Below are 13,472 nucleotides of genomic sequence, written 5' to 3'. Positions count from 1 at the left end.
TGTCACGCTTGCAAACTGGAGTCAAAGAATAAAAATAATTTTGAAATATTGTAGCCAAAATCTCTGCCTCGTTGATAATTATTTCTGATAATCCTTAGGTCTTCAATGAGCTTTGCCTGCATGGATGTTGACAGCCCGCCTATCCAACAGTGAGTTGAGATCAGCCTCAGTCTTCCCAGCAAGTGAGAGTGAAGGCTGGTGGTGTCCACATGAAAAGTAACTCTTTTCTAGGTTTTGCAATGGAATGGATATGGTTGCTCTTGCTTCTAACAATTAGAGTGCTTCCAGGGTCTGCTCAGTTCAATGGCTACAATTGTGACACCAACCTCCACAGTAGATTTCCTGGTAAGTCTGAACCCAATCTTTTCTCTAGTTGTATCTGGAAAGAGCGATTATGATTGAATAGTAAATAATTTAAATACATATGGAAAATGAGGGGGATATCTGTCTATATTAAGTGGATGTTGACAAATGGCAAATGACAAAAGACATTTTTCTGAAGTTGTAACTTAAAACCACATTAACATACAAAGTGTTCATTGTAGTTTATATTACTATAATGACTGCTTACAGATGTGAAAAATATTGGCTAATGGTTGATAAAATTGGGAGAGGCTAATGTCATTCAAAATTTGTCTAACTGAGGGCTTTTTTCTCATAAATTAATTCAGACTTTAAAAATTGCCCTTATATGCTGATAAATTTATTTAGGAAGAATACCCAGAAAATGACTGTGAAATATTACACAATACTCAAAAAAATCCTATTTCAGTGAAATGTTGGTCACCACCAAAGTACACATGCCAGCTTCAGAATGCATTTCATAGCAACCCATCAATATTATGACAGACATGAGATTTTGACCATATTGATGGACGTGTCCCACAGGTTCCTAAAATCTGTACTTTTTAGAGGTAATTTAAAGTTTCACTTAAGTAGTCATCTTTTTATATCAGCTAAAGTTATAGAACCACAGTTCAATAGTTACAAAATAAGAATTAGATGATCTGAAACTACTTTTCTACTTATGTATTACAAACTGAAATACCTTCTGCAATGTTTTACATGCTCCTGTGTTTGGAGCATGCCAGAGTAACAACACACCTGCATAGAGCAATCAGTAAGTAGTTAGGTAGTTGATGTGAAATTTCTAATTTATTTGACGAGAGGTAATCCAGCTTGCTCCAGAATAAAGACAAGACTATGTAGGAATGGCTTCATGAGCCCAGACCTAGTATGAAAGTACTTGACAAGTTAAGTAAAATAAGGAGGTCAGGATGGGGAATGTCCAAAGGCAAGTTTACAAAGGTAAGTTAAGGCAGGGTTCTTAATGATTTTGAAACCACAAATGATAGGATTTTTTTTTTTTTACTATGGAAAATTTCAAACATATGCAAAAGTAGAGATTAGTAAAAAAAGCACTCATAGTAATCATACAGCTTCATCATCTGTCAACATTTATAAATTTTGTTTATCTCTCCTTCTTACTACCTCCATCTCTGACATATTTAAAATAAATTCATTATTCATGTTTCATTATGTATATAAGTGAAAAGAACTTTAAAAAGTCTTACACTTGTATATCTAATAAACTTAACAATAATTACTCAATATCATCTTATACTCAGCCAATTTGCTTCTAAATCCACATGGTTCATTTGTTGACATGTTTCTTAAGTCTGTCTTAATTTATAGAAGTCCCTTGCTTTTCTAAAATGCCATTTATCTCTTTAAATAATTTGGTAATTTGTTTCTTAGAATTCCAACACTCTGGATCTGGTTGACTGTAACTCTTATGTGTCCTTTAACATGCTCCTCTTTTCCTGTATAACCTGTCAACTAATGAGAGCTAGAGGTTTGAATAAATTCAGGTGCAGCTGTTTTGGCAAGGATACTTTTTGTATTATTTGTGTAATAAAAGTGTTTTGTCTTCATTCTGTAAGCAATGAAGAGCCATTGCATCTTTTTTTTTTTTTTTTTTTTTTTTTTTGCGGTATGCGGGCCTCTCACTGCTGTGGCCTCTCCCGTTGCGGAGCACAGGCTCCGGACGCGCAGGCCTAGCGGCCATGGCTCACGGGCTTAGTTGCTCCGCGGCATGTGGGATCTTCCCGGACCAGGGCACGAACCCGTGACCCCTGCATCAGCAGGCGGATTCTCAACCACTGCGCCACCAGGGAAGCCCAAAGCCATTGCATCTTTTTAAACATACCTTTTTAAGGGTTTGATGTGGTCACATTTTGTTTCAGAAAGCAGACGTTGGGGAAAGTGTGAAGGACAGAACCAAGTTAGAAGAGACTAGAGGCAGAGAGAAATGTCCTGAAGGCAGTGGCAGTGGAAGCAGTAGAAGGAGACAGTTATTAAGAGATGCAGTATTTTGTGGTGGACTCCCCAGAACTTGAGAACTGATTTGACTTGGGAAGTGAGAGAAAGAGAAGGCTAGAGGCTGTTTTGAACTTAGATAACTGGATGTCGATACTGTTAAGTGATGCCAAAAGTATAGGGCATTTGCATGTTTTAGAAAGGAAGTGTGGGTTCGAAAATAATGACTTTGAAGTGCTCTTAGAAAGTAAAGTGGCAGCCTCTACTCAGAAGTAGGAAATATGGACATGGGTCTGAGGAGAGAAGTTGAAACCGAAAATAACTGTGTGAGAGTTGAATCCCTGTGCAGTGAGTGAGCAATGAATGAGGGGTAGGCAAAGGAAAGTTGTGGAAATAGACTACTATTTAAATAACCCTGGTGGTGAAAGAAAGGGAGGAGTAAACTGAGCCAGCAGTTTAAATGAGAAAGGAGAATTTTGCATTAGAGGACTAGAGACACCTGAGTCTACATGAGCAAAGGGAAATTATTCAGAGACTAGGAATACTAACAAAGAAATAATTGATGTAATGAGGAAAGAAAATATGGAAGAGATCAAAGGTACAGGTGGAGGAGTTAACCTTGGAAAAGTGGCAGCTGTTTGTTTGATTTAGGAGAGAAGAGAAATAAAAGACAGAGGCAGAGAAGTTGAGAGATGCTAATTATGTTCATCTTCTTGGTTGAAGTGGAAGGCAGAGGCCCTCAGAGAGTGAGGGGCCAGAGGCCTGGCTGGGGCCTGGGAAAGGTAGTCAAGTCTTACCCTGTTATGGATAAAAGAGAAGGCCAGAATATAAGAAGATTGCTCGGCAGAGAGGAACTAGCTGATGATGTATTATACTTGTAAAGGTAAATAAAACCTGTAAATAAGCCAAGGAGTGACTAGGACAGCAAAAGGAAGTACTTTTCATCTGGTACAATTTAAAAATTATGTTAAAACTTCCATTTACCATGGTGCCCGCTGACCATCAGCGTCAAAATCACCTGAGATAGTCGTTCAGTGTGGACTTTACTGCTTTCCCCCAGATATGTAGTGTCAGAATCTCTGAATATGGTGCTGGGAATTTGTATTTTAAACCCTGCAGATGAGTCTCATATGCATTATGATTGAGAACAGCTGACGGTATTCTATTATTTTCTTGAATCCACTATTCCAGTTAAAAGCACAGTCATGTTTGGGGAAATATAACTAAAAACAAACTCTTCTCCCAACCCCAGAATTCTTTCCACAAAGATAGTAGAGATGAGAACACATTGATCATTGAATAAGCATTAAACCAGAATGTGATGCTCAACACAGGCAATTCATTAAAAGTTTGCAAAGACAGAAAGGAATCACACTCTTTTACATAGTCAAGCAGAGGCAACCCATTGCATACATGTTTTCAAAATAAATAATAATTAGTCCCCAAGTAAGAGGACTTGACAGCACCATTTGTCACATATAGTTCATCCTGGATTTATCTGGTAATTGAGGTAACCATCTGTGTTAGTGTATTAGCTTTCTCCAGAGGAAAGATAAAATTCTCATATCTTTATGAAAGGAGGTACTTTTGTGATTTGGAGCAAAGCTCCCACCGAAGTGAGGCTCCCACCCTCCCCAGACTGTGAGACAAGGATACTATTTTCCTTGATGTTTACATTTCTAAGAGATGGTTCCCAAGTCCTTGAGAAAGACGTCCCTGCATCATAAAGCTGACACAAGTCCTATCTAATTTTCAAAAGGATTTATATACATTTCAAGGAGAAGAGAAAGTACTTACAAGTTTTCTGATATAAATGGTCTCTTCCTTTATTTTCAACAGGGAGAATTAAACCTCTTATTTTTAATTTGTATTTGTCCTTACACATGTTAGCACTTTTAGTACTTTTGGGCTTAGACAACAAATATCCAAACTTTCCAAATTTATACACACACATACACATTGTTGCAATTTAAAATTTATTTTAAAAAAATCTAAAATTCAGATAAATCAAAAGCTCCATGAGAGGCTTTAAGTTTATATGGGTAGTCTTTTCAAGTAAGCCTATTTTTGCAGGTTGTTTGCAAAAGAAGACCAGAGTGAGCAAATAAAGCCTGAAGGTTAATTGCTCACTCCCCTCTTGACATGTGGCTTCTCTTCCACATCAGGATCACCCTTGATGTCATTAGGAGCTCCACAAGCTGCTCAGATACTAAGCAATGGGCTAGAATTAGAATGAGTCTGGCAAAGGAGAGGAGCTATCTAAATGCAAAGTAATGTTAATAATGATGAGAATAATCATCTCACCCTATCTGACCTTTGCTGTTTCATGATATCAGAACTATTTTCTTTAATTTCCATGCCATTTATCCTTAAGCCAAGGGAACCACCATGGTCTAATTCATTTTAAATTTAAAGGGATACCATTTAATTTTAAAGGTAGTTAACTTTTGCCTATCTAAGCTAGTAGCAGGGAATAAACTCATGCCCAACTGACATTATAATTATGCTCTTCCAAGAATGAAATGCAACCCATAGTTGACTTTTAGAGTACCAAAGAATTATTTGGCCAAAGTGAAACATACAGATAAATGCATTTGGCCTCTGCAACTAATGGGTACCTTCCAGAACTAGCCCCTCTTTTAGAAGATGGTATATGTAAGGGTCGGCCTAAACTTTCAAGCCTCTAAAGAAGTCTTTAATGATAAAGGCACAAGCAAGGAGAGATTAGGTTAATGACACCAGAAACTTTGTGGCCTGACATTGTTTTATGGTGAACTAACCAGTCATGGGAAACTGAACGTAAGTCAATGTTTTATGACTTGTCATTTTGTATCTATTTGAAATAGTGCTAAGAAGGAATAAATTCCATGTATAGAATGCTAGGCACATTATACAATTCTTTTATTTCTTACAATAAACCTATAAAACTTTTAAATTTTTATTTTATTATATGGAGATTGAGGGTTAGAATTTGTCTAATACTGCAAAGCTAGCAATTGTCAGAGATATAACACTAGAGCTCTTTCCATCAAACCATGATGCCTTAAAGTGAATCTTGAATACTAAGTTTAAAAAATGATTTATACCAAAAACCAAATAATCCAATTACAAATGGGCAAACAAATGAATAGACATTTTTCCAAAGAAGACATACAGATGGAGAGTAGGCACATGAAAAGGTGCTCACTAATCCTCAAGGAAATGCAAATTAAAACCACAATGAGATATCACCTTACACCTCTCAGAATAGCTATCATCAAACAGACAACAGATAAATGCTGGTGAAAATGTGGGAAAAGGGAACCCTTGTGCACTGCTGGTAGAAATGAAAATTGGTGCAGCAATTATGGAAAACAGTTTAAAGATTTCTCAAAAAATAAAAATGAACTACCATATGATCCAGCAATTCCATTTCTGGGTATATATCTGAAGGAAACAAAATCATTATGTCAAAGAGACATCTGTACCCTATGTTCATTGCAGCATTATTTACAATAGCTGAGACATGGAAACAACCAAAGTGTTTATCAACAGATGAATGGATAAAGTTGTGAGATACACACACACACACACCACACACACACACACACACACAATGGAATACTATTCAACTATAAAAAAGAAGGAAGTCCTGCCATTTGTGACAACATGGATGGACTGCAAATGTTATTATGCTAAGTGAAATGTCATATAGAGAAAGACAAATACTAAAAGATCTCATTTATATGTGGAATCTAAAAAACAAAAACAAAACTCATAGAAAATGAGAAGAGATTTGTGCTTACCAGATGCAGGGGTTGGGGGCAAGGGAGAATGGATCAAAGTGGTCAGAAGGTACAAACTTCATACTATAAGATAAATAAATACTGGGGATGTAATGTACAACATGATGATTATAGTTAACACTGATGTATGCTATATTTAAAATATACTAGAAGTTGCTAAGAGAGTAAATCCTCGAAGTTCTCATGACAAGGAAAAAAGCATTTTTGTCCTTTTTTTGTGTGTCTATATGAATGATGGATATTAATTAAACTTATTGTGGTAATCATTTCACAATAAGTGTAAATCAAGTCATAATGCTGTCACCTTAAACTTATATAATGCTGTATGTCAATTGTATCTCAAAAAAACTCAAATTAAAAGTTATGTGTAAATGGAGAATCACAATGGAAACTGCCACATTATAGAATTTGAAAAATCATATGGTAGGAAAATTTGTTTAGCTTTTTCAGGACCAGCTTGACTAAAGAAATTTTTTCTCTGATAATATTTATTAATATTTCAATGAGTACCAGTGTTCCCCAGGAAATAAAATAGAGAATCACCTATTTCAGTGATAGACTTCATGGGCAGGTCAAGTAAAATGAGCTGGCTGATTTTGTGTTAGGCTTTGCTTAACCATTGCACTGTTCTGTGCCCAAAGACAAAGTAAGAGTGGATTATGGAATAATTATCCTAGGGAATACGTTCTGTCTCTCTGTGTAGGTAAGAAAGGCCAATTCTGCTGCCTTTCTATATAGTAGTAGTGTTTTGGTCTCCAAGCTGTGAAGAAGATGCCTGCTTTCTCTTTGCAGCTGTGACTACAATTACTACACCAGATGAGGCAGAAGAAGTGATCGAGAGGCAGCGATTGCAGATCACATCCTGATTAACCTTCAGTGATAAAGTGCAGTGGAGAGAAGAGGAATTAGTCAGCAAGTTCAGTGACTGAACAATTCAGAGTTCTGAATTGTTCTTCTTTATTTTAATAACAAAGTTCTTTATTGCATGGATTTTTCATTTCCTCTACTTGTATAAGTAAAACCTATATGCTTTTTTCTGCTTGAAAAAGGTGACTAAACTCTTCTAGTTCTAGCAAGTGTGAATAGAAGCCTGCAAAGTTTATCGAGGACTGCGTATGCATTTCTTTCAGCCCTGCAGAAATGCAGCTTGCATTTGCTAATTAGAAACAGAAGGGGAAAACTGAGGTGGTGAGGAGCCTGTTCAATACAGAGGGGAAACCTGAATTCCTAATCCACTTTAAATTATTCATCAGCTGCTGGTATTTTGGGTAGTTGAAATATCAATACCCCTTTTAAACTTCTTGCTCAATATTGTATGAAAAGTTGAGGAGAATTAACTTTAAAAATTGTGTTAAAACGACAAACATAACATCTGTTTTCTAAGCAATTTTAAGTTTATGTAGTGCCAAATATTGCTACTCTCATTTTATAGAGATAGAAGTAGAAATGATATATAAATTACTTTTATAATCTGCTAAGATTATATAGTCTTGGAATATCTCTTGGAGTCCAGGAAATAAATTAGAGTTGACCGTCCATATCCATGGGTTCCACATCTGTGGATTCAACCAACCTCAATGAAAATATTCAGAAAAAAAATTCCAGAAAGTTCCAAAAAGCAAAACTTGAATTTGCTGCATGCCAGCAAACAGTTACATAGCATTTACATTGTAGTTACAGCTATTTACATAACATTTACATTGTATTAGGTATTATAAGTAATCTAAAGATGATTTAAAATATATAGGAAGATGTGCATAGGTTATATGCAAATACTGCATATGCCATTTTTATGTAAGGGATTTGAGCATCCATGGATTTCTTTTAAATTTTAGTATCCAAGGGTGGTCCTGGAATCAATCCCCCATGGATACTGAGAGATGAGTGTCTTGTATTTCCAGATGAGATTTCTGTGGTACTACAAAGCAGCGCAGTCTTCAGCATACAGAAAAGACTCCTCCTATTATACTGGATAGGTTTAGGTTGATACAATCAGTTTTAAACCAATGCTACCTTTAAGTGTATATAAACCAGCCCATGGATCCAGGTGCAATCATATTCATGGGAATACATGCATCTGAACTGCACAGAGCCGTCAGTTGCTAACGACAGACTCATGGCAGCCTCACAGGTCTCCTTCAATTGTTTTGTGGAGTCCCCAGGGCATAGTTGCCATTTGAGGTAACTGTCCTGCTCCTCTGGTTATTAAACTGCTATGGTTTGTAGCATGGGGTAGAGGTGGGGAAGGAGAAGACTGCACCTCTTCCCAATTTTATTTCACACATTGCCACCTGAGCACTAAAATAGACTCATTTGGGTTCAGTCTCAAAGTCTTTCACAACCCTCTTTCATTGTAATTCAAACCATTTCGTTCCTCAAAACAGAAGGAACTCAGACACACACCCATCCCCTTTACAATTTGTTTCTCTCTCTTTCCTGTCCCTTTTTCATCTAGACCTCTCCCTCTTGTAAACCTATAAATCATACAGTTTGGTGGGAGTGCTTAATCCCACCTGGTAGAACCCACCTAAGGATTAATTCCTGCCGGATCAAAATGTATAGTTATGACTAAGTAACTCAGTTGGTTAAGAGACTTGTGTAGGGGAGGAAAGGTAATTTTCCCTCTACCCTTCTAGGTTCTTCGCTGAAGCCCCCTATAATAAAAGACAGATTAATAGAAAAAAAAAACACACAGAAGTTTAATAACATGTAAACCTCCTGTGTTCATGGGTGATACCCAGGAAAACTGAGTAACTCCCTGAAATGGCCTAAGCCACTACCTTAAATACCATCTCAAGCTAAAGACAAAAGAGATGGTGGTGGTAGGTAAGCCAGTCATGGGAGGTCATCAGGTAGATCACAGTAAACAGGAGTACGGTTGTTATGCAGATTTAGGTCTGTAGCCTCCATTTGTAAGAGTTTCTGGAGGTTTAGTTCCCCTCTTCCTTCCGGGTACAGAGAAGGAGATGCACTTACAAATGGAGATTTCCCTTATAAATGTAAATGTCTCTTGCAGAAGAGTAACTTCCATTTGTTTTCAGGGATTCTCCTATGTCTGCCATTTCTTTTTTCTTTAAAAAAAAAAAAATTATTTATTTAGTTGCACTGGGTCTTAGTTGTGGCACGTGGGCTCCTTAGTTGAGACATGCAAACTGTTAGTTGCAGAACGCATGTGGGATCTATTTCCCTGACTAGGGATTGAACCTGGGCCCCCTGCATTGAGAGTGCAGAGTCTTAACCTCTGCGCCACCAGGGAAACCCCTGCTGTTTCTTAAAAATAATCAATTTAAGGTAATCCTTATGACAAAGAGGCATATTTTGGGGTGGCATATTCTGCTCCCCTTCACTTGCAACATTGGCATCACCTGGGAGCTTGTGAGAAATGTAAAAATCAGGCCCCATCCCAGATCTACTGAATCAAAATCTGCATTTTAATAAGATTCTCTGTAATGCATATTCATAAGAAGTGCTGATTGGAGCGTGGTACTCATGATGTCTTGCCAGCTTTATGTTGTTACATATCACAGTGTTTATGCCAACCCCAACTGGCTGTCATGCCCTTGCTTGCTATTATTGACAGTAGGGATTAGCAAATCCCTTGCTGTTAAGGGGAAATGACTTAAAAAATTTATTATTAATAATAAAGCAAGATAATTAATTGCCAGACTGATGCACTTAAAAAAGCTAAGTACCTAAGCAAATAGCAAAGATCCATTAATTTCATATTATTTAGTGTGTTGAATTGGAAAATATCTGACATAGAGAATTTTGATGTTCCTCTAAAAGTCTGAAAACAGGAATCATCTCAGGCAGTAGGCAGAGTACAGATAGGAAATATGAGTTCTGGATGAACAGTCAAGATGAACCTGTATTATTGAGCACATATTTTCTTTGTGAACCTTGAATATTGATATTAAAAAGTTAGAAATCATGCATGCTGTTTGTGAAAGAGTTTAATTAAACATATTTTAATAAACACTTGCTGAGTGTTTGTTAGGCATGCTGGGAAAACGCAGAGCTTTCAATGAGTTCATAATCTAGTGGGAAAGCAAATATCCACTCCCAGTTATAATGTAGGTGATATAGTAGACTCATAGTTAACGTGATGTGGGATAGAACAGAAGAGAATGACTATATGTCACTGGAAAAATGAAGTCTTATAAAAGGAAGCCTTAGAAATTGTTTTTCTGTTCTCAGCCCATTTCTATTACCTGAGTGCTCTCAATGGGTATTTCATCTATTATTATTGTTTATAATTGATGTACTGAGTATTGGTGATTATCAAATTTATAATTCTTACTCTTTTCTATCCTCTAAATATCAGACTCTTATTTCTAACTACCTGCTGTATATTTCTGCTTGAATGTCCCATATGTACCTCAGCCTCTCAAAAACTGAGCTCATCATCTTTTTCCTTCCTGTATTCCTTATCTCAGGGAATAATCCACCCAGTCACTAATGCTAGAAACTTGACCATAAGTTTGACATCCCCTTCTCTTCATGCCATCATCTAATCAATTTTTTATAAAATTTAGCCAGTTGGAACTGTTTCATTTCTTCCCAACAATCCCTTCCAAACAGCTGTGCCCTACCAAGACATGGTTGTATATAACGTGGTATTCAAACCTCTGTCATATCAGTATCAACTGCATTGCAATTGTCTGTTTTTTTCTCTGTGTCCTTTACCCAACCATGAGTTCCTTGAAGTGAAGGAGTCCTGTTAATGTCTTTATCCTCAGAGTTTAGCACAGAGATTAACATACTGTATATAAACAAATGCTTTTGTTGGATACTTTGTTAACATGAAGTGGCATGTAGTTTAGAACTTGAAAATAAATAGGACCAAATATCTTCTAGCTTGTGTAAAACTGATGGCACTGATTTTGTCTGTTCAACTCCTGTGCACCCCACCCTTTTTTTTACAATCTACACTGACACCCAGAATTGCTTTTCATACAGATTTTTACATTTTCAGGTCAATAGTGAAGGAACATTTTGAGCCACTGCACTGCAGTGCTGAGTTCAGTTCAATTCTGGGTTGTTTGTGTTGCAGAATATATGTGTGCAAATTATTTGAATACTTGCATTGATCTGTGCCCTTATTAATCCAGGTAATAATTAGAACATGTTAAATATTCTGACACTACTGAAAGGAAATGTAGGTCTCAAACTTAATAGTATTGAGATGAGATAAAAATCATTACATGTATCAAAAACTAGGAATCATTAGCCTCATCTGGATGCCATTGGATGTAAGCCAGTTGAGTATGGAATTGTTGAGAAAAAGAAAATAGATATATTTGTTAAATATGTGAATCATATGCTGAGAATATATTGTCATTAATTATGTCTAAAGGGAAAAGTACATTAGTTGTTCTAGGAATGGAACTTTCTTGGAGATAAATAGGTAGAGTGATGTTTTTATTCACATATACAGAATTGGATCCATTCCCTTTTTATTCCATTTATATGGTAACCATATTCTATGAACCTCATATCAGGCTATGTTTTTGTACATGGTGAGATAGATGGTGACAGGATATTTAGTGTGACAGGATATTTAAATTTGCATAATTTTAGAAAATCTGAGAAAAACTCATTGCCTGATTGGTAGGTAAGAGGAGTGCAGAACATCTCTTTATTTTTATCTGAGTTCAATTGAATATTACATTTTTAAATTTCCTATGAATAATTAGCTTGGTTAAATACCAGGGGAAAAAATCACCCTTTTGGCAGCATAACTGCACATAAACTCTGTATGCAGGCCTACCATTTTAGACATACTTAGTATCTTTAGACAGAAAACACTAGAAACCAAACATCTAAAGATGTTTATTCCTTGATTATTTTTTGTCGTTAGCTTGTATTCATTGGATTGTTTAATACTGCAGTGTTGTTCAAAGGAATATTACAATTCAGGCCAGGGATTGGACAATAAAAAGGCTAAAAAAATTTAGTTGTTGAGAGCAACTGTTATTCAGTAACTGAAAAAAAATTTCTCTACTTTTGGCAGAAATTGCTCTTTGGCAACTTGAAGTAGCATTTTTGTTTCCCTCAAAGCCTCACAAATGGAAAAGTTGTGCTGAATAGATGTCTTTAGTATCTACAACCAGGGAAAAATGTGTTCCTTGGAAGGGACAGTAAAAGTCTTTAGAAAGCTAGGTTAGGATGGATTTGAACAGATCCTTTCTTACACTGTAAAGTCTTTAGTTTGTTATCATTTCTCCAAGTGGGATCAGCTTGTAGCAAATTCAGTTCCACTGCAGGGGTTACAAGTCTCCAGTTATAAAGCAGAAAACAGAAGAGAGCACTATGTCTGGACAAAGCAATCACTGCCATTGTTAAGCTAGCATAGGCATCAATTAATTCTCAAACAAAGGTGAGGAAGCTAAAATTTTTAGCTGGTTTAAGTTAAGGGAGTGATACCTCTTTTGTAACATATTTAATGATATGTATTAACTTCCATACATTTATGGTATGCCAAGTAATGCAATGATACTCATTCTCTATTTCCCCAGGCATAAAGAGTTCTTAGTGCGTGCTCTAGTAGTTGCGAATTTGATTTCACATTTGAGTAGACATTTTGCTACCTTACAGAGACCATTTTGTATGTGAAGGTTTCCTGTGATCTTGCCTATGTGCTTGCTACTTGGCCTCATTGCCTACCATTTCCTCCTTGCTTTTTAAATTCAAATGAAAATGGAACTGTCCAGCTCCTAACCAGCCTGAGCATATTTATTTCACACTTCTGTCATCATTCATGCTGTCCCCTTTGTGCTGTAAGTTTCCCACTCCTTTTTGTAGCAAACTCCTACCGATGCTTCAAAACTCAGTTCAATGCCATCTTCTCCAGGAAGCTGTTCCTAATCAACTGGTCTGGGTAAGGTTCTCTTTCTATGCCACCCCATGGTTCTCTGTCCAATCTTTCTGTAAATGTGGGCCACACCTATCTCCTCTTATGGACTGTGATCTACCTAAGAAAAAGGACCACTACTTTGTACATCCTTAGTGCAGTCAATTGCCCCATACTTTATGTGAGTAATTAATTAATTACTCACTGGAGTACATCAATGAATATCATAGCCTCCTGCTTTCTGGCACTTTCAATTTATTGAGAAGACAATTATACAAATACATATATGATTCCAAGTCAATACGACAACATAAGACAGAGTAGCATAATTTAGATTTGGGATCAGGAAAGTCTTTGGGAAAAAGACAATGAAATTTGAGACCTGAGGGATGAGTAGGAGTCCCTCACACAAAGATTGGGAATAGGAGAAGCATCCTACGCAGGGGAAAAAAAACTGATTGAAGGTCTTGTGTAACCTATATTAGGCTTTTTAAAATCCGGTATTTTATTGAGGA

The 13,472-nt window shown here is 36.5% G+C and overlaps 1 protein-coding gene across 1 annotated transcript in view; it reads left to right on the top strand.

Moving 5' to 3' along the window:
- Positions 1 to 209: 209 nt before the first annotated feature.
- The window catches only part of ZPLD1 (zona pellucida like domain containing 1), a 39,227-nt gene continuing 25,964 nt past the window's right edge, over positions 210 to 13,472 (top strand). Inside the window, exon 1 of the mRNA XM_059064679.2 lies at positions 210 to 345. Within this exon, the coding sequence (XP_058920662.2) occupies positions 210 to 345 (136 nt within the window). The remainder of the gene's footprint in view (positions 346 to 13,472) is intronic.

The sequence above is a fragment of the Kogia breviceps genome, chromosome 5 (genome assembly GCF_026419965.1).
Source record: "Kogia breviceps isolate mKogBre1 chromosome 5, mKogBre1 haplotype 1, whole genome shotgun sequence".
NCBI lineage: Eukaryota > Metazoa > Chordata > Mammalia > Artiodactyla > Physeteridae > Kogia > Kogia breviceps.
Note: the sequence above shows the minus strand (reverse complement) of the source record. Positions and strands in the feature narration are given on the sequence as shown.